Source organism: Xyrauchen texanus, chromosome 47 (assembly GCF_025860055.1).
Source record: "Xyrauchen texanus isolate HMW12.3.18 chromosome 47, RBS_HiC_50CHRs, whole genome shotgun sequence".
NCBI lineage: Eukaryota > Metazoa > Chordata > Actinopteri > Cypriniformes > Catostomidae > Xyrauchen > Xyrauchen texanus.
In genome coordinates, this window is record NC_068322.1 from 3,194,779 (window position 1) to 3,216,971 (window position 22,193).

Here is a 22,193-nt window from a genome sequence, read left to right on the forward strand (position 1 = left end):
AATGACATGATGATTTAAACAACCTTACAGCTCGATTTATACACAAGTTTTAACAGAAGAATTAATGCAAATGCTTTTATAAAATGTTATGCTTCACATTTCTGTTTAAACCCTCTGTGCCACACTGTAACCTCGATTTTTGCTTTTTTAAATAAAAGGAGGAACGAGTTTAAATAAAATTGAGGTAATCAACATTATGCCACAAAAGCTGTCGACTGAGCTTAACTTGTATTGAACCCGAAACATTAAACATTAAACTAAAAAGTGCTAATAAGAACAGAATAAACCTTAAACTTCGGGATGAAGATGCTTACAAGAACTTTAATACATTTTATTTTTAATGTCAACTTCCTGGTTTACAAAAAAAAGATAAAGTGCATACATTTTCAGGACTGGAACAATGTAACAAACTACATGAAAACATAAAAAGACAAAAGAAAAGACTAACAAATCACACAGCAGAATTTGTGCTAGCAAATGACAACAATCATTTTAAATAAATCACACACCAAATATTTTACCACTCTGACTGAAGTCAACATTATAGTGCATTATAATATTTGGGATTGATCAGTTGACTGAACGTTCTCCGTTGATTTAAAAACCTTCCAAGCAAATGCAACAATGTTCCATAAGTGTTTCTGTTACCAACATGGTCCAACTCAGGACATATTTAAGGACATATGCAAGATTAAAATCATCATTAATCACACCTAGTCTCTATCGGGTACAGTCTCATGGCAACCGTTGGCAAAGCCACCATTGCATGGCGTCTGGCATTCCGGAATCTCTCCAGTCACAGCTCTGTTGATCACTCTCAGCCAGCGCAGTTTCAGCTCCTCCGTGTCGGCGGTAAAGCAGTGAATAGATTTGGACTGGCACAGACGGAAGCTGGTAGGCGGATGATCCACGGTTCTATGGATGTCCTCGACCTGGTATCCCAATAGTGGGATGGTACACTGGGCTTTAACATCCTGGAAAAGTCCCAGAGCATTACAGTTTTATGGCTTTTCATCCGTGTGTGTTAGTTTTGAGGTTATCTACAGTACTGTGCAAAAGTCTTCTATGCTTCACAAATACATTTCTCTTAAGATGGTTACTTATATCTTCAGCTTTAGTGTGTTGTAAGGTGGGGTGCCAATGCGTTTGCATTCAAAGGCAAAGAGTAAATGTATGATCTTTGAGACATATGAACTTTCTCACAATTAGCAACTCTTCCTGAAGCACCACAGCCCACTGAGCAAAAATGCTAATTCACACCTCATTGTTGCACTTCCACTTCTGTCCCATTCTCTCCCCTCTCCTCCGTTCCCCTTCAGCTCAGATTCACCTCAAACTCACCTAAGATCTGTATGTAACTAAATATAATATCAGATGTATACAAATAATGTAACTAGGCATGTTTGGTATAATTAAAAATGTCTTAGTGTGACTGGTATAATGGTCCCTTTCCCATGTTGATAAAACTAATGGGAACAAAGTAATATGGTCTTTGCCCAAATGCTGTATAATTCTGGAGGTCTATCCCACTACTTGAATGTTAAACCTCAGGAAACCAAAAACCCATTCAACCCCAAATTCTCACTGTTCAATGGATAATACCATTTGGAACACAATGTGTATTGTGTCTGGATATTTAAGGAAAGCTGACCCAGATCTCAGGGTTCACAAAACACCAAATATTGAATAAGATTTTTTTATGTTTACTGGACTTTGTATGATGTTAATTGATCAATTAGAACCATTTATGGCATTATTTGTCAAGACATCCTCACTATGCAACATTTCTCCCAAGTGCCTAAAACTTTTGCACAGTACTGTATATGCTAGTGTACTCCTAAAAGTTGACAAAAACTATTTTTTTCTTCCAGAAAACAGAACAAAAGTCTTGATGACTCATCTCGCACTAAACAGATTTTTGTCCAATCAAATGCCATTCAACGAACCAGCATGAAGCAAATTATATGATTTAGTATTTCCCACCTGTGGAGCTCCATACAGGTAAAGAACCAACGCATCATGCTGTGGAATCACACACCAGACCCTCTGACATGGTTTGGCTCGGTCACTGTACTGCAGGAAACCACATATAAAACTATTCCCCGAGACCTGCGCAGCTTCAATCTGTTGAAAAACTATGAAAAGAATCAAGAAATCAACATTTCCAAATAATGTTTACATTAAGATCCCACCAAAAACGTACCTCAAGGATGCCTTTTTTCTTGCTCCCAGCTGGTTCCTCAGCCCCTGTTCTGCCGGTCAGTATGAAGTAACAGTCCTTACACACTTTATTTAATCTGTTACTTTCGTACCTCAGCAATGCCTTGTAGTCTGAACATTTATAGCAAACAACCTAGGACACGTTTCAAAACTTTAGTTAAAGGAGTATTCCGGTTCAATATATACCAAGCTCAATAATGTGGCATAATGTTGATCATCAAAATTTGTTTGGATCGTCGCTCCCTTAAAAAAAGAAGCAGCAAAGTTGCAGTGAGGCACTTACAATGGAAGTGAATGGGGCCAATTTTTGGAGCGTTTAAAAGCAGAAATGTGAAGCTTATAAATTTATAAAAGCAATTCAGTTAAATATTGAGTATTATTTGAGATGTACAGTTGTTGAAATGATCGTTTTTGCGGTAGACTTGTTGTTCTTTTAGTTGTTCGTCTCCAACCTTACGTCCTCATGACAATGAAGTTGTAACAGAAAATATAACTTTGCACAGAAAGAGTTCGTAAGCGATTATATCCCACTAAAAACATGTTAACACATACAGGTGAAACTCGAAAAATTAGAATATCGTGCAAAAGTTCATTAATTTCAGCAATTCAACTTAAAAGGTGAAACTAATATATTATATAGACTCATTACAAGCAAAGTAAGATATTTCAAGCCTTTATTTGATATAATTTTGATGATTATGGCTTACAGCTTATGAAAACCCCAAATTCAGAATCTCAGAAAATTAGAATATTACATGAGGATTTTAAATACAGAAATGTCGGCCCTCTGAAAAGTATAATCATGCATATGTACTCAGTACTTGGTTTGGGCCCCTTTTGCATTAATTACTGCCTCAATGCGGCGTGGCATGGATGCTATCAGCCTGTGGCACTGCTGAGGTGTTATGGAAGACCAAGATGCTTCAATAGCGGCCTTCAGCTCTTCTGCATTGTTTGGTCTCATGTCTCTCATCTTTCTCTTGGCAATGCCCCATAGATTCTCTATGGGGTTCAAGGCGAGGCGAGTTTCCTGGCCAATCAAGCACAGTAATACCATGGTCATTGAACCAGGTTTTGGTACTTTTGGCAGTGTGGGCAGGTGCCAAGTCCTGCTGGAAAATGAAGTCAGCATCTCCATAAAGCTTGTCTGCTGAAGGAAGCATGAAGTGCTCTAAAATGTCCCGGTAGATGGCTGCGTTGACTCTGGACTTAATAAAGCACAGTGGACCAACACCAGCCGATGACATGGCTCCCCAAACCAACACAGACTGTGGAAACTTCACACTGGACTTCAAGCATCTTGGATTGTGTGCCTCTCCATTCTTCCTCCAGACTCTGGGACCTTGGTTTCCAAATGAGATGCAAAATTTGCTCTCATCAGAAAAGAGGCCTTTGGACCACTGAGCAACAGACCCGTTCTTTTTTCTTTAGCCCAGGTAAGACGTTTGACATTTGAAGCCCATGTCCAGGACCCGTCTGTGTGTGGTGGCTCTTGATGCAGTAACTCCAGCCTCAGTCCACTCCTTGTGAAGCTCCCCACACATTTGAATGGCCTTTTCCTGACAATCCTCTCCAGGCTACGGTCATCCCTGCTGCTTGTGCACCTTTTTCTTCCACACTTTTCCCTTCCACTTCACTTTCTATTAATGTGCTTTGATACAGCACTTAGAGAACATCCAACTTCTTTTGCAATTACCTTTTGAGGCTTTCCCTCCTTGTGGAGGGTGTCAATGATGGTTTTCTGCACAACTGTCAGGTCAGCAGTCTTCCCCATGATTGTGAATTCAACTGAACCAGACTGAGAGACCATTTAAAGGCTCAGGAACCCTTTGCAGGTGTTTAGCTGATTAGAGTGTGACACTTTGAGCCTACAATACTGAACCTACAATATTCTAATTTTCTGAGATTCTGAATTTGGGGTTTTCATAAGCTGTAAGCCATAATCATCAAAATTATATCAAATAAAGGCTTGAAATATCTTACTTTGCTTGTAATGAGTCTATAGAAAATTAATGAACTTTTGCACGATATTCTAATTTTTCGAGTTTCACCTGTATATTGTTTTATGTATTGTGTCTATACGATTGAAACAGTATTTCAATGTTTATGGAATGGCCCCATTTACTTACTTACACTCACTGAGTGCTTTATTAGTTACACTTGTACATCTACTTAATCATGTGGTTATCTAATCAGCCAATTGTGTTGCAGCAGTGCATAAAATCATGCAGATACGGGTCAGGAGCTTCAGTAAATGTTCACGTCATCCATAAGAATGGGGAACATTTTTATCACAGTGATTTGGACCGGTGCATGATTGTTGGTGCCAGACGGGCTGGTTTGAGTGTTTCTGTAACTGCTGATCTCCTGGGATTTTCACACACAACAGTCTCTAGAATTTACTCCAAATGGTGCCAAAAACAAAAAAAACATCCAGTGAGCGACAGTTTTATTGACGGAAATGCCTTGTCAACGGAGAATGGCCAGACTGGCTCAAGCTGACAAAGTCTACGGTAACTCCGATAACCACTCTGTACAATTGTAGTGAGCAGAATAGGATCTCCGTATGCACAACATGTCGAACCTTGAGACGGATGGGCTACAACAGTAGAAGACCACGTCGGGTTCCACTTATGTCAGCCAAGAACAGAAGGATGAGGCTGGAGTCGGCACAGGCTCACCAAACCTGGACAGTTAAAGACTGGAAAAACAAAAACTGATGAATCTCGATTTCTGCTGAGACACACAGATGGTAGGGTCAGAATTTGGCACCAACAGCATGAATCCATTGACCAACCAGCTGACAAATGCAGAAATTGTGTGATGCAATCATATCAACATGGACCAGAATCTCTAAGGAATGTTTCCAACATCATGTGGAACCCATGCCACAAATAATATAAGTCTGTTTTGAGAGCAAAGGTAGTGTTCCTAATAAAGTGCTCAGTGAGTGTATATAGTAAGGGCAATAATGTATGGAAAACAAGATTTTTGCATGAGGAGTTGGATTTTTTTTTGTGTTAATCAATATTATGCCACAAATGCTGTCAAGATTAAGCTTAAGTTGTATTGAACCTGGAATATTCCTTTAATTACAATTTTACTTTTAGAACAAGTCAAGCAAACAGAAACTCTCATCTAGGTAAATGTGTGTTTGTAAACTCACATATCCACATGCCCTACAGTGGTGTCTCCTGCGAGTCAAAGCGTTGAAATGCTCCTTGCATTTCATGCACATAGTCACCTCGTTATCCCGAATCCATCGTGGAGCTCTCTTTCCCAACTCCTCTTTCTGAAGAGAGAAAAAACAGCCAGATAAAAGTAGTTTCTTAATAGAAAACGAAACAGTGAAATATGGATTTCCTCTTCAACTCCCCTTATTCCATGCTGTAGTTGCACTTGGCTTGCTCGTTAGGGGTTTGTAAAGCTCTAGTCTATACTTAGTGCTTTGTAATGAATCTAAATCCTACAAAATTCAGGTGAACAGGCCTGGTCTTTCACCACCATGCCAAAACACACCTTTATTAGCATACATATACAATATACTGTATGGACACACACAGGAATATAATGAAATTCCATGTACTGACTACACATACAGAAAATGTTCGTTGCACTTACAGACACCTCATCCAGAACTTCTTTAGATGCCGATTTGAACGTTTCATTCTTCTGCTGAAAAATTTCAATGGTCTCTTGGAATGCCTATAAAACACACACCTGCATATAAACTAAATATCTTCCTGATTTTTATATAGTTCATGAACCAAATGGCTACCTTGATCCAGTCCTCTTTGTCTTGCTCTGAGCTGTGAACAATAAAAATGGCAATCATTGTCAAGTAAAACAGAAACGATCTCTTTATATTGAGAGAACGCATGAGAAGTTCCAACATGCCGTTCCAACCTGGCCTGTAGCTCCAGTGTACGCTCTTTGCCTGACACCTGGAAAGTGTGAGGATAGGCATCATTGGAAGTCTCGAGTACCTTCATGCCCTCGACACCCACCCGTGTGCGCACAGTGAACCTCTGACCCACCAGACTGAACTTGGGCACGCAGAACAACAGCATGTTGTTAAACTGCAAAAAGAAGAGCAAAGCTTTAATTATTTAAAAAAAGAACTTCAACTTTTAAAAAGCCGAACAGCCTCTTAGATTTGGCCCATTAAATACAACTTCGAGAACACCAAGAAGTGATTATAGTAAACAAAATAATTTTGTCTATGAAACCGTTTTAACTTAAGCAGGACAGCTGTGCTGCTTCAGACTTTTTCCAAAATGCAGATTTTTACAAACCCAATCCATATTCATTGGTGGTTTGAAATCTGATTAAAACCAGATTTTTAGAAATCCATTTCAGTCTGCCAAGTAAATGTTTTGATAATATCTGAACTCCTTTTAGCTCACTCATTTTATGTGGCACTTGTCATGAAGTGCCCTTAGTGAGTGGTTTCGGACACATCACGTGCATGAAAGTGCAAGAGCGTCTCATGAGGACCACAGGGATAAAATGGATCAGATTTCAAAGCTTGGAAAAAATATTTGAAAAAAATAAAATACATTTTTTTTTTTGTTTATGTGCTGTGTGAACAAAGCATTCTTGAGCAAACTAACAAGGAAGAGATATCTCTCCATGGATGACGCGTTTCTAGCTGCGAGCTTTAAGATCTGTCCTTCCTTGATGAGCTCGTTTGAGGGGTTCACAATGTCCTCCTCTCCTCCCAACATCTCATAGATCTCCATCAGCTTCTTCAAGTTCTCCTGGGAAACAAATTATGGAGAACTTATGAATATGGAAGTGAAAACCTGGACACCTGAAAACCTACGCACCTGGACAATGATTATAATTTATTGAAACTTGTACTGGTGTTTGGCGCAGCGTTGTTTGTTACATTGCTGAAATTCTGCATACGAAATGCATTAAGACTTCATATAGAGCACACTTCTAACATTAAAGGAGCAAAAGCTAGGAAAGTGTTTCTCACCATCTTGCGGATGGCCATGTTGGAGTGAATTGCAGCCATTGAGATGATGTTCAGAGACTCTGGAAGCAAGAAGCAGAAGTGATACCGGAGCTGATGCATTCAAGTTATGGAACTGAAATCAAACAGTTGTGAGCCAAACAGTATTCTAATTTGATCTTATTTTATTATTCAATAGTTCATGGAAAGTGTCCTTAATATGACATTACAGAAAGTGAAGTTAAGTAAAATTGTGTCGCATTGTGACAAAACCTTAAAAGAGGAGGGCGTGGCCGGGCCGGATGCGGCAGATCGAGAGAGAAAGCCATGTGTGTCTTTATGTTTGTGTCTTTTTAACTTTTCATTAAACATTATTTTGACTGTTCACCAACACAGAGGGGTGTTCCATCCGCCAGGGGTCAGAGGACTCACTCCAGGCCGTCTGGGGAGGAGCAGCTGTTGTCCGCAAGAGTTGGAGGAGTGGTCTAGGACCAGGCAACAGTATATTTGAAAAAGGCAAGCAATTTTTTTTCTCTCTCACTCACTCACTGTCGCTCCACTTTTACCTCCCCTCATCTCCGTCCCAGGTTGAAAGGTGGGTCTACAGCATGAGGCAAAGGAGGGAGGAGTGTGACGAGGAGGAGGGTAGGGCCGTGAGTGCACACAGCCGGCCCCCAATCGGGCTAATCAGCCGAGGAGAGGGATAAAGCAGAGCCAGATGTGGCAGTTTGAGAGAGAGAGAGCGCCACACGTAGCTGCCACGTGTCTATGTCTGTGTCTTTTTATGTTTTCATTAAATATTATTTTGACTGTTCAGCCAGTTCCCGCCGCCTCCTTGTCCATTTTAAACCCGGTTACAATTATAATTTATGAATATTCCCTGATATAATGTTAAAAAGGACTGCAAAAAAAAAAGCCCAAATTTGAGCAGCTAGTTTTAAATTGTGAAACAGTAGAAATGTAACTGAATTAACCAAATACTAGAGTAAGTAACGGAACAGTTGGACTATGAATAATGCTAAAGCGTATCTCACTTTCGGCCTGGCTGCGGTCCGTGTCGTCCTCTGGGAGTTTTTTCAAATAATCTTTGAGCAGCATCTCATATCGAGGAACCCGCTGCACCGGCTCTAACATGTGATGCTGAAGAGTGAGATTTCCACAGACCTCCAGACTCTATAGAAACATTTGACACAATTCAGACCAGTTAATGTGTCCAGTTCTCAGACATAAACACAGTAGTTTTGAACTTTTTACAACCCAGATTTGATCCTTTTTTTAAAGGAAAGGATGGTCAAGATTTGTTGTGGTAATCAACATTATGCAACAACTGAGCTTAACATGTATTGAACCTGAAATTGCTGTTGGTATAATTTCCGGTTTATTCCTCTCAATGAAAATGGAAGGTCAAGTCAAGCACATTGTGGGATAAAGTATCTCATGCATTGTGCTCTGGTTGTTAACATTCATATTAGTTTTACAGTATGCAGTATGATTAGTAAGCCATTACAAACATACTGTGTTCAACACTTTTGTTAATTTAAATCAGCCGTCTAGGTAAATGCACAAACACGCGCACCTGTATGTCCTGAATAATGGTGTTAAACTGTGCCGAGCGCTCCGTCCACTGCTTTAGCAGATCCATTGCATTGTCAAAGTTTTTCACATACTCGCCGTACATCCTCAGAAAGGGCGCGAGCTGTGCTAAGATGTCCCCAATATGGGGTGTGGATTCCCTGTAGAAAGACAGAGAGGTTGTATATAAGAGATGCACATGAGTAATCGACTAATCGAGTACTTGTTCTGCATCAACTAGTCAACTATTAAAAGCAATACTCGACTATCACAAATTGATTTTCCTTTGCTGATTTTACTGTCATAGGCAATGCTGAATAATACACATTCCCTCTGAATATCTTACCAAATTTCGCAATTACAGTTAAGTTCACTGGATCTGTATGGTCGAGGTGTTGCAAGAGAGGGGATAATATGGCATGTGTGCTTTCAAGCAAAGCCAAATGTGGCAAAACTTGAGAGGATCTGCTTTTATGATAGAAAGAAAATGTGATTGGGTGAGAGCTGTGATTGGAAGCTTATTAGACCATTATGTGTGTATGCGTGTTAAATATCTGAATACCTACAGAGCGCATTTTATAAAAAGCCAACTTTCATGATATGCAAGTCCCTCATTTCATCGGTTGTTGATTGCTCAACTGGAAACATCTTAGTCTCAGATCACGCCCTGGTGAGTTTAGAGATGTTGCCACTTACGGAGTAAAAGAAATCAAATAGTTGGCGCTTTAAATGTAAACCTTTTGCAAAACCCTGATTCCATCAAATGTTAAAGGCTGAAATCAATGTATATATGGTAAATTGTAAATGGTCTGCACTTATATAGCGCTTTTTTATTAACCTTAGAGGTTACCAAAGCGCTTTACACTGTGTCCCAATCGCCCATCCACACTCACATTCACACACCAATGGCGGCAGAGCTGCCATGCAAGGCGCTAGCCTGCCATTGGGAGCAACTCGGGGTTCAGTGTCTTGCCCAAGGACACTTCGGCATGTGGAGCCGTGTGGGCCGGGATTCGAACCACCAACGCTGCGATTGGTAGCCGACCCGCTCTACCATCTGAGCCACAGCCGCCCCAACTGGTCCTCATTATCCTCTGTGGGCGTGGCTTGGGAGGCACTTAAGCAGGTTCTTAGGGGTCGGATCATACAGTATGCCTCATTTACCAAAAAATCCAAAGCATGAGAACTCGTTAAGTTGGAAAGGAATATTAAAAGTGCAGAGGCAGAGCTGAAGCGCCGAATGTCGTCTGATGGCCTCAGAGAATTGATCCGATTGAAATATAGATAAAATACTATTTTATCATGGAAAGTGGAGTTTTGGTTATTCAGGGCAAGACACTCATACAGAACTGTGAGTCGGGGGACAAAGCAGGGAAGCTTTTGGTTAGATATATAAAGCAGAGAGAGTCTTTTTCTACCATTCCTTCAGTGAAATCTGCTACTGGTGAAAATGTTACCTCCACTGATATTAATAATGCCTTTTGATCTTCATAGATCCACATCTTTGTCTACTGATGACGATATTAGAAACTTCGTGGAACCATTAGAACTCCCTAAACTGACGACTGAGCAAAAATGATTCTGAGATAGCCTTGGAGGAGCTTGACGAGGTAATTAAGGCCTTACCTACAGGCAAGGCTCCGGGGCCAGATGGATTTGCCGCCGAGTATTTTTAGATCTTATGCTACAGAACTGGCTCCACTTTTGTTAGAAGTTTATACTGAATCGTTAAAGAATGGAAAGATTCCTCCAACCATGACACATGACCCAAGCGAATGTAAAAGTTACCGTCCAATTTCCCTGATCCAGCTAGAAAATGTTGGCCAACCGATTAAGTTATGACATCTCTTATACATATAGATCAGGTGGGTTTCATCACTATCATGTGGTCAGTAGCGAATGATCAGTCTCCGGTCGCTGCCATCTCACTTGATAACGAAAATGCACTTGATATGGTAGAATGGGATTATCTTTTTAAGATTTTGGAAATGTACGGGTTCGGGAGTACATTCATTGGTTGGATTGTTTCTTTATAGACACCCGGTAGCGGCGGTACCAACAAATGGATTAATTTCAGATTATTTTACCCAGAAAAGGGGCACTCGGCAGGGTTGCCCGCTTTCCCTTTTATTGTTCTGTCTTGCCCTGGAACCATTAGTACCCACGATAAGAAAGGAGGATGATTTTCCAGGGGTGGTGGCGGGAGGTGTGGCACATAAGCTTTTGCTTTACGCAAATTATATTTTATTATTCATCTCAGACCCAATTAGATCTATGCCTTGCCTACACAGAATTATTAATTCATTTTCTAAGTTCTCAGGATACAGAGTTAATTGGTCTAAATCCGAAGCTTTGGCTCTGACAGCATACTGCCCGGTAACGGCTTTTCAGCCAGGAGCCTTCTAGTGGCCCAAAAAGGGCATTAAGTATTTGGGTATTTTATTCCCTGCAAATTTGTGTGATTTAGTTAGTCAATTTTGGCCCTTTAATAAAAAGGTTTTAGATCGATGTGTGCAGGTGCGCTTCATTACATTTATTTATGATTTGGAAGATTAATGTTATTAAAATTTATTGTATTCCAAAATTCAACTACCTGCTACAATCTCTCCTTTTGATGTCCCCCTCTATTATTTCAAACAATTTGATAGCATAGCGAAGTCCTTCATTTGGAATGGTAAACGTCCCAGATTATATTTCAATAAGTTACATAAACCAATAGACAAAGGTGGGCTAGGCCGACCCAAGATTTTGTTTTATTATTATGCATTGGTCGCTTCCACCTGAAAGAGTCCCTCCCTGGTTTTCTATTGAACAGGAAGTCCTTGCCCCTATTTTGCCATAGCAAAGCCTTTCTATCAAACTAACTGGAGAAGTTAAGTCACACCCCGTTATTTCAAATTGGCATGTGATTTGGACAAGAGTGGCCAGAGTGTTTAATTCTGACATTTATTTAAATGTTGCCTCAAGTATATGGCTGAACCCCAAATTATGCATCAATAAGTCCCCTTACTGTTGGCCAGAATTGATTGTGAGGGGGGTTTCTACACTTGGCGACCTGTATGAGATTGGAGTGCTGAGATCTTTTGAGAATCTGTGTCATCATTTTGGGATCACAGATCTCAGTTTTGTAGGTATTTACAGCTGTGCCACCTGCTCTGTACGGTTTTTGGAAGTAGCACACACACCCCTAAAGCAGCAGATACTCTGGGAGTGGTGATTAATGCTTTTGGAAAAGGTCATGAGGCATCAGTGTATTACTCCCTGCTAATTCAGAGTCTGGGGGATGGAGCTTTAACTTCTATCAAGAGATTATGGGAGAAAGATTTGAATTTGGTATTGGAGGAAGGAGTGTGGACTAGGATTTAAAAAAAAATTCAAGTCTGCATCTAGAGATGCAAGGGTTCGCCTAATGCAATTTAAGATTTTACTGGACACCACCTAGATTATATAGACTAGGTCTTATAGACACACCCACATGCTGTCGTCTTTTTGGGGGGTGTGGGGGGGGGGGGTGTTAAGATTCAAGATTTTTGATTGAGGGTTCAGAGATATTTGTGTGACGTTTTGAGCACTCAAGTTTAACTTTGCCCCAGACTTTGCATTTTGGGCAATGGAACGGTCATAAATTGGGTTCTGACAAGTGTTATGATTCGCAGACATGTCATTTTAAGGGGTTGGAAGTTGGACGGAGCACCATCATTTCCGGAGTGGTGTGCGGAGATGGGGAGGGTAGCAGCTTTTGAAGAAGGGGTATCTAGAGGATTGGGTAATTTGGAAAGTGGGGCAAATAACTGCCATTTTTGGAGGGCTCTTGGGAGGGACAGTGGAGAGTGAGGTGTAGATGTTATTTGTGTTATTGTTTTTGTGTGTTGATAATCATGTGGGAACACTGGAGTGTTCTTGTGAGAGGAGTTGGGGATGGGGGGGGGGGGGGTAGTAATAGAGGGGGTTAAGTATTGATTCTGTTTGTAAATGTTCTTGCTTTTATTCGTTAATATATGAATCAATAATACCAAAAATAAAATACTTATCATTTTCAGTTTTGGTTAAGGTCATTAAATAAAAAAATAAAAAAATCAATAACTGTCCAATAAGTGCAAGGATAGTTTTTGGGGTAGAAAGCCCCCCCTGTTTCAGGGGCTAAAGGCCCCTATGAAACGCATTGTCTTTCTTAAATGGGGTTTATAGATTTGTAATGAAAATCTTTCAAAAATGGGCTCACATTGACTGATCCAATCATAATAGAGATTCGTTTTTTCATAGAATACTGGAGATGTAACCAAATGTGTTTGTACTGTTATTAAAATAATGAAGAAAAAAAAAAAAAGGGAAAACAAAATCCAGTTTTATCAATGCACACACTTCTTTAGCTTGTCAAAGTTATCTTATTTTGTAACCATTCTTTGTAATGTTTGTGAATATATTACACACACAAAGATCCCCCATTTAGCCTTAACAGACTGTAGGGGCAAGTGCTGTTAGCGAGCACCTATGAAGGCCGGAACGGTACACGAGGGGGTGGGTGGCCAGCACCACGCCCGACCGCCTTTGTCTCCCCAGTGGCAATGTTTTACACACCGCACCAGGTACTCATTTTAGGCTGAGTCGACCTAGGGGAGGCCCGGGACCGGTTCAGATAATCATCACTGGTGTTGGCCATGAGCGAGAACTGAACTCAGGTCGCCAGGTTCATAGCGCAGCGCGCTAACCGCTACACTACCGCTCCCATAAAACACACACACACACACACACACACACACACACACACACACACACACACACACACACACACACACACACACACACACACACACACACACACACACACACACACACACACACAGGTTTTTATACTGTACAAACTTTATATTCTATCCCCTAAACCTAACCCTCACAGAAAACTTTCTGCATTTTTACATTTTCAAAAAACATAATTTAGTATGATTTATAAGCTGTTTTCCTCATGGGGACCGACAAAATGTCCCCACAAGGTCAAACATTTCGGGTTTTACTATCCTTATGGGGACATTTGGTCCCCACAAAGTGATAAATACACGCTCACACACACACCTATATATATCTATTAATTATCAAATTAATCAATGACTTGTCTGATGAGTCAAAGCTCACCACTGGCTCATCCGTGTCTCTAGGTCAGGCAGGAGAAAGTCATTGTGAAAGATATAGATGGATCCCACATTAGAGAAGATGCCCTTCACAACATCTAGCGGAAATGTTCCCTTCCCAGCTTCCTCAGCCAATTTAGCACAAAACACCTGCAAACACAAAGTACACAATCATTATGATCAGAATAACAAAATAAGTGGCATCTGCAAGCAAATGCTGCTGGAGCTTTTTTCAGAACTAACTTCACATTTCTGAGCCATTTTTGCTCAATGACTTTTAATCAAATGATGTCACAGTGATTTTTAGTGGATGTGTGAAGTCAGTTCCCTTTAAGTTCACACAGTGCAGCACATTAAATATGGACATATTTTGCTTGAAAGGTGTGCTTGTGTTATCTTTATTTAAAATAAATGCCACATGGTTTGATATTGGGAATCTACTGTTATTAGTTCAAGTGTCCCAATACTTTTTAGGGCCAGAAAAATGTCAAAAACATTCAACTAAATGAACAGTAACTGACCTGGTCCAGTAAATGTAGACGGGCTACATACGCCCTCTCCGTCTGCAGAAGTTCATTAGCTATCTTATAGAGTTTCAGCTCTTTAATCTCCTCCTGTTGAAAATAACATGTTATTTCCTGCAGTCTTTCTGAAAGCATCATCGCTGTCCGTGTTCTGTGGCACAACACTTTTGTAATGTCTACAACTAATGTTAGAAACATCAAAACACACTCGGAGTGGAAAACATGAGTGGACACATGAGTGTGTCATGCGGTTGGGCAGATGGTTAGGTTCTGATAAATATAGACAGACAGACAACAGAAATACCCATTGCTGGTTTCACTAGACAGTTGTGTTTCTTTTTTTTCTTCAAACAACATAGTGTAGGGTTTAGAGGAATACAATGCAAATCTGAATACCCTGCCTGTATTAAACTACTAGTTGCTGTCACAATGGCGTGCCAGTGGTCACCAGGGTGTAGATATTCGGTTGCTAAGGTACTCTGGGTGGTTTTAGGTACATTGGTATGCGTTTGCGAAGGTGCTCTGAGTGGTTTAAAAAGTGTTGCTATGTGGTTGCTAAGGTGTTCCGAGTGCATTGCCATGCAGTTGCAAAGTGTCCTGAGTGGTTGCCAGGGTGTTGCCATGTGGTTGCTAAGGTGTTCTGAGTGGTTTTATTGTCATCGTTACGTGGTTGCTAAAGTGTTCCGAGTGGTTGCCAAAGTGTTGCTATGTGGTTTCTAAGGTTTTCTGGATGGTTTTAAGTGCATTGCCGTTAATAAGGTGGTCTGGGTGGTTGCCAGGGCATTGCTATGTGGTTGCCAAGGTGTTAAAAATGTGGTTTCCAGGGTATTGCTACACAGTTGTTAAGGTGTTCTGAATGGTTTAAAGTGCATCGCTACGTGGTTGATAAGGTGTTTTGAGTTGTTGCCAGGGCATTGCTATGCAGTTTCTAAGGTGTTATGGATGGTTTAAAGTGCATCGCTACGTGGTTGCTAGGTCATTGCAATATTGTTGATAAGGTGTTCCGAGTGGTTTCCATGGAATTGCTACGTAATTGTTAAGGAGTTCTGAATGGTTTTAAGTACATTGCTATGTGGTTGATAAGGTGTTTTGAGTGGTTTTAATGTCGTTGCTACGTGGTTGCTAAAGTGTTCTGAGTGGTTGCCAGGGCATTGCTATGCAGTTTCTAAGGTGTTCTGGAAGGTTTTAAGTGCATTGCTATGTGGTTGCTAAGGTGTTCTGGGTGGTTTAAAGTGCATTGCTACGTGGTTGCATGGACATTGCAATGCAGTTGTTACGTTGTTCTGGGTGGTTTAAAGTGTATTGCTACGTGGTTGCTAAGGTGCTTTGAGTGGCTGCCAGGGCATTGCTACATGGTTTCTAAGGTGTTCTGAGTGGTTGCCAGGGCATTGCTACATGGTTTCTAAGGTGTTCTGAGTGGTTGCCAGGGCATTGCTATGCGGTTGCTAAGGTGTTCTGGGTGGTTTTAAGTGCATTGCTATGTGGTTGCTAAGGTGTTCTCAGTGGTTTAAAGTGTATTGCTACGCAGTTGCTAAGGTGGTCTTAGCCGTTGCCAGGGCTCTGCTATGCATCCGTGTTTGTTCAGGATGGTTTCAATACGTTTATATTATGCATTTGATGTCCTGAAATGCAGTATCACTCACTTGTTTGTTTCCATCCTTCTCTATGTTCTGCATCTGTTCATCTGTGAAGTTCTCCTGGCATGGAGTATCTTCATGATTTTGGAGAAGACTTTCACGCTTGCTGGTTTTTGACAGCATCTGTGTGTGTTCGGCATCTGTGCTGGTCTCTTGCTCTTCAATCTCTCCCTCCTCTTTGACCTCCTCTGACCACCAACCCGACCAATCAGGCCAACTGGAGTCCTGCGAGGAGACCTGATCGAAGACACCGTCTATTTGTTTGGCTTCAAAGTCTGAACATTCAGGGTTAACGTGATCTTCTATGAGATGTTTAGGTGAAGAAGAACCTGGTGTAGCTTTGGTGGAACTGGAAGTGAGGTAGAAGAGAGATTTAGGTGAGAAATCTTCAACAGGAAGTGAAAGTGTAAGCAAAGCAGAGGGTTACAAAGAGAAACGAGAGGGTGAATTTCTCCGCACTGACCCATTTATGAAGCGCGCGCACGCAACACAGACACACACACAGACACACACACAGACACACACACAGACACACACACACACACACACACACACACACACACACACACACACACCATTATGAGGACTTTCCATAGACATAATGATTTTTATACTGTACAAACTTTATAGTCTATCCCCTAAAACTAACACGACCCCTAAACCTCACAAAAAATGTATTTACATTTTCAATAAAACATTGTTTAATATGTTTAAGCTATTTAAATTATGGGGACACTAGAAATGTCCTCATAAACCACATTTATAGCATAATATCCTTGTAATTACCAGTTTGTAACCTAAAAAAATGTCCTCGTAACCACACGCACGCACACGCCTTTATCACACATTGCAATAAAAATTAATTAAGGTAATTCTGACTTCATATCTTACAATTGTGATTTTATTTCACATAATTGCAACTCCATTTCTGATAATTAAGAGATATAATCTTGCATTTGATATAGAAATAAAGTTCCAATTGCGAGATATAAAGTCGCAGTTATGAGAAATAATCACAATTACGAGAAATAAAGTCACAAATGTGAAATATACCTTTTTTATACATTTAAAAAAAAAAATGTGTTCAAGGCACCATAAGACTTTTAGATTTTAGTTTAAAATCTATATGAACGTAAAAGGGAAAATGTATATTTAGGTGCTTTATTTGGTTAGTTGCATTTAAAATCCCCTTTTTCATTGACATTTCTATATATAGTCCTATGACTAACAAATACATTTAAAAGTAAAAATGTAAAAGTAAAATATTCCATGTGGTCTCAATTAATAGAGGTCATAAAACTGCATGCATACTTATTTTACTCTGAGCAAAATTTTGTTTAAAATAGTTTTAGGTGAAGTATAGCATCTCACGTGTCAACTTCCCAAAAGTACTCCATAAAATGTAATTAATTGTGTTATTTCAAATTTTTGAATTTGATTAAACACTCATTTTAAAATGTGGAAATATGTTTTCGTATCATTTCTCATGCACACACAGACACATGAAGCTACCTTTTGTCAGAATGCCTGTAGTATTTTGACACAGCAGTAGTCTTCCCTCGACTTGTATTTTTCACGGTTTCTTCATTTTCCATGATGTTTCCAGTTGAAATCTTCAATTGACACTGGAATTTTGTTTTTGGACGCACTAAAGTGAAAAAGAATCTTATTCTCATTTCTAATACACATAATACTGGTCACAACCCATTACAATCCTTTATATTAGACGTAATGTTTGTTCTATGCTATAACCGTTTGGTTTTGAGGGTGATGGTAGTAGGACAAAGATCACCCACGAGTCTATGATTTTCTAGTCTCTCTATATGACTCTTTAAATGTAAGCCTATGGCATTTTTTACTCATTTCATCGTCTGCCACGCAACAACCTTAAATATCATTTTTAAAAATCCTCAGTATAAGCAAGAGCAAAAGTGATGCCTTTGAAAATACCACTAATTAAGAAATGCACAACTCAATTAGCGTAAAGTTTTCTGCATGACGTACCTGTTGGAGGAGGCATCGGTGAGACCGTGTACACCACGCTCCTTCTTAGAACTGACGTTCTGTCCCTTAAACTCCTGTCTGTACCATCACGCTGCCAGAGGCTTCCAACATCTCCTGTCGACACACACAGATGCTACCGATACACTCAAACCAGAATGGAACAGAAAGGTCACAAACAACAGAGCCTATAACGGTGTAAACACTGTTTCCATCCGAATTCACAGTTTGAACCAAGTGATTCAGGATGTATTCAAATAATGTTTAAGCAACAGAGTGGCAAATAGTTTCCTTTTAAAGCATGCAATGTTTAGTGAGTGTGTAAAAGTCATCTGAGTGATCCGTAACGGTCACTGAATGCAAGTCTAAACTGAAAGCAACATCTCAAGGGTTTCACTGTTGAAAAACTTCCTCTATTCTCTGCACTATAACACACATCCTCCTTTGCGATGCTGTGCATTTAGAATCCAACAGATCTCATTTAACCTGGTCAATAACTGGGTCCATCTTTTAAAAATCTAGTTTAAGACATGTCAAGTTCGAAGAAATGTAATCTTGGATCCAATTTTGTTTCATACATTATAAATACGCAAGTTTAATTTTAAAGTACATTTTTTTTCAATGTCTAAATGTATGTATGTAGACACACACACACACACACACACACACACACACACACACGCACTTTTGTGGTCCGTTCTGCATAACGTGGCAGCTCATTTTAGCTTATCATGGCCCATTCGGCCCATTTCGCCACCGGCCTGCTCTGTTCACCCAATGGCCAGTCCGCACCTTATAATTATATAAGGTCCGCAAAAATTATAATATTCGGGGGCAGTGTGGGGACGGGGGGGGGTGGGTGTGTTATAAGCCTCGGGCAGCGCAATGGTACAGACAAGGGTTAAAGGGACAGAACGTCTAAGAAAGAGCGCGGTGTACACGGTCTCACCGATGCTGCCTCCAACAGAAAACTTTACGCTAATTGAGTTGTGCATTTCTTAATTAGTGGTATTTGCAAAGGCAAGCATCCCTTTTACTCTTGCTCGTACTGAGGATTAGGGGTTATTCAAAATTATATTTGAGGTTGTTGCGTGGCAGACGATGAACCAACACCACCAGATGCTTAAACTGTGTACAATCAATAAAGTATTCATTCATGTATTCACGTTAGTATGCATTTGACAGAAGTGGTCAAAAAAGGGAGTCAAAATTGTGACAAATATTCCCATTCTCCCTGGTCTAAAGTCAATCTGACATTGTTTTTTGAAAAGTAGATAAAAAATAAAAAACTACTAACAATGTTACTGTCTCTCTCAAGAAACATGATGCTGTGGAAGCCTCTGTTGTTGGCAGTCATAAACATCCTTTGTCATTTCTCAGTTCCTCAAGCTCAGAGTCCATGACAAAGGTCCCTCTCTGTGTCCCTTTACTTTATAAACCTTTGCAAGGAGAAGTTCCTGAATCCACAAACTCTCAATTTCATGAGAATTTAAAGCTTGGCTTATAATAAGCATATCACACTGGGTTTAACACAAGTTAAGCTCATTCAAAAACATTTGTGGAATTATGTAGATTAACACAAAAATAAAACTGACCCATCCTTCCTTTCCTTTAAAAAAAAAATGAAGCAAAAATCGGGGTACAGTGAGACACTACCAATGGCAGTGAATGAGGCCAGTACACACGGTTTCAAAAGTATAGCCTCAAGACGTAAAAAAAAGTGCGTTAACATGATTTTAGTGCAATAAAATCGCTTACTAACCTTTTCTGTGTAAACTTATATCCAATTTTGCAACTTCGTTGCCATGACAACGTACCCTGTACACCCTAAAATGACAGTAAATGGCAATTTAAACAACTTTCAGCTCAATACACATGTTTTTACAGAAGAATTATTGTAAGTGCTTTTATAAAATTATAAGCTTCACATTTCTGACTTTCAACACTTCAAAAATGGGCCACTTTCAATATAAGTGCCTCACTGTAACCTCCATTTCTATATGAATATTCCTTAGTTACATTGCTTGTTAATACTCACTCAACCACAAGTTTCTTTAAGATTCTTACACAACTCAGATATTTGTGTACAATGACCGCTAAACCATATAATTAATAACCGTTCCACACAACCAATTCCCTTCATAGCTCCGCTAATGTAGATTCATATCTTTTACATCCCTTCACAGACTTTTTCTTTTCACAAAATAATATCATTTGAACTCAAAATCAATCTTATGTCCATTTAGAGTGCTACAAGACCCACCCAGGGTCCTTTTCACCCTGCCGATATCCTTTTTTTGCAATTATGTAAATATCACCATATTCATATTTCTCAGATTTTTACAAGCACCAATGGAATAAAGAAATTTTGCATATTCAAAACTTTACATATTGAATGCATTAATTGGACTACATCAATGGCATACAGTACATGTAGAGGTAAAAACTGAACCAATGCACACACACTGACCTGATCTCAACTTACAGACTGCTCTCTTGAATCGTGTTTGTACAATGTGCACAAATTGATTCCCCATATCACAGTTTGCCTTCCCTTCTCTACCAGCTCACTGCATTTCCTTTTTTTCTGCATGAAACAACAGATGTGTATGATAAAGAGAAACATAATGGTTTATTATGCAAGTCTCCTCCAATCTGATGACTAACATGTTGTTTAGTCGAAGTAGATGTTCATGTTGACTGCAGTGCAAAGGCCAAACACAGTAAACATTTTGTCATTTATGACAAAAATCGTCTCTCTTGGAGTATCATATACTGTGACCGATGGCTTTGGCTCAAAATTGCATTATTTTTTTATGATTATCACTTTTTATTGAGTCACACAACAGACTAAGAAAAGCAAAACATATATTTCACAGAATCAACATTTAACTCCCATTATTCCCTTTCCCCGTCCCAATCCCCACCCCGACTCTCAACAAATATCCCTGTGGTCACACATGAGTATACACAAAAAGAACATATATATATATATATATATATATATATACACATATACACACACACACACACACACATATATATAAATTACACACTTAAAACTACACTTCACTCTCCACTGCCCCTCCCCTAGAGCCATCCAAGGCCAAATAGCTGCCCCATTTTTCATAAAATGAATCCAAGTTGCCCAACCTTCTCCATGACATTTCCTCGAATGTTACCACCCTCCCCATCTCTGTGCACCACTCTTGAAATGAGAGCGACTCCAGCTGCCTTCCGTGCCCTAAGAACAATCTGTCTGCCAATCATAACACTGACTAGGACCCAATTTTCTATGTATTTATCCCCTATATTAATGACCGCCCCATCGCCTAAAATACAGAGTCTGGGGCAAAATGAAATTTCAGTGCCGAATACATCACACATAAATCTCTGAATCCTTAACCAAAATTCTTGGATCTTAACACACCACCAAAAAACTTGGGTTGTGTCCCCATCTTCTGATTGGCAGGTGGGTGTGTCTTTCAGACCAAGCCTATTCAATCTAGAGGGGGTCCAATAGAATCGATGTAAAATCTTTCTCCTATAATCTTTTGAGAGAAGCCGAAGCTCCGTCCCCCAGACTCTGAATTAGCAGGGAGTAATACACTGATGCCTCATGACCTTTTCCAAAAGCAGTAATCACCACTCTCAGAGTATCTGCCACTTTAGGGGGGGGGTGTATGCTACTCCCAAAAATAGTACAGAGCAGGTGGTGCAGTTATAAATACCTAAAGACCTGAGACCAGGGAATCCCACAATGTTGAACCATATTTTCAAAGGATCTCAACACTTCACTCTCATATAGTGCACATTAACCTCCCTCTCAATCCACTCCGTCGGGCAGAAAGGGGTCTTATTAATACATCATTTTGGGTTCAGCCATGTGCTCAAGGCTACATTTAAATAAATGTCAGAATAAAGCACTCTGGACACTTTTGTCCATTCTGAGTGCAAATGAAAGATATCGGGGTGTGACTTAACTTCTCCGGTTGGTTTGATAGAAAGGCTTTTCCTTGGTGAAATAGGGGCAAAAACTTCCTGTTCAATACAAAACCAGGGACGGGCTCTCTCACGTGGAAGCGATCAATGAGCCAAATATCTGAGACCGAACGCATAACAACAAAACAAAATCTTGGGTCGGCCTAGCCCT

The 22,193-nt window shown here is 40.0% G+C and overlaps 1 protein-coding gene across 2 annotated transcripts; it reads right to left on the reverse strand.

Annotated features, from left to right (window-relative positions):
• Positions 1-355: 355 nt before the first annotated feature.
• LOC127639109 (FYVE, RhoGEF and PH domain-containing protein 4-like) lies at positions 356-18,378 on the reverse strand. 2 transcript variants are annotated; one of them, XM_052120957.1, is made up of 16 exons: positions 18,044-18,378; positions 17,552-17,687; positions 16,046-16,388; positions 14,400-14,492; positions 13,883-14,028; positions 8,757-8,913; positions 8,215-8,353; positions 7,205-7,263; positions 6,834-6,980; positions 6,127-6,299; positions 5,999-6,029; positions 5,842-5,925; positions 5,387-5,512; positions 2,204-2,353; positions 1,984-2,124; positions 356-974 (listed from the first exon to the last, which is right to left on the reverse strand). In XM_052120957.1, exons 1-16 carry the CDS (start codon positions 18,057-18,059, stop codon positions 714-716), a joined length of 2,202 nt encoding a protein of 733 aa, XP_051976917.1. In that variant the 5' UTR covers positions 18,060-18,378; the 3' UTR covers positions 356-713. The 2 variants fall into 2 exon arrangements, with proteins under 2 accessions (XP_051976917.1, XP_051976918.1); XM_052120958.1 differs by lacking the exon at positions 18,044-18,378 and having other exon boundaries at positions 16,046-16,276; positions 16,369-16,388; positions 17,552-17,572.
• Positions 18,379-22,193: the final 3,815 nt, after the last annotated feature.

Excerpts from the sequence above, each read along its gene's own strand:
- LOC127639109 (XM_052120957.1), bottom strand. Across the intron at positions 8,914-13,882 it reads GAGACACGGATGAGCCAGTG|GGAATCCACACCCCATATTG; the intron begins GTGAGCTTTGAC and ends GTCTTTCTACAG. Across the intron at positions 6,300-6,833 it reads TGGAGAGATATCTCTTCCTT|TTTAACAACATGCTGTTGTT; the intron begins GTTAGTTTGCTC and ends TTCTTTTTGCAG.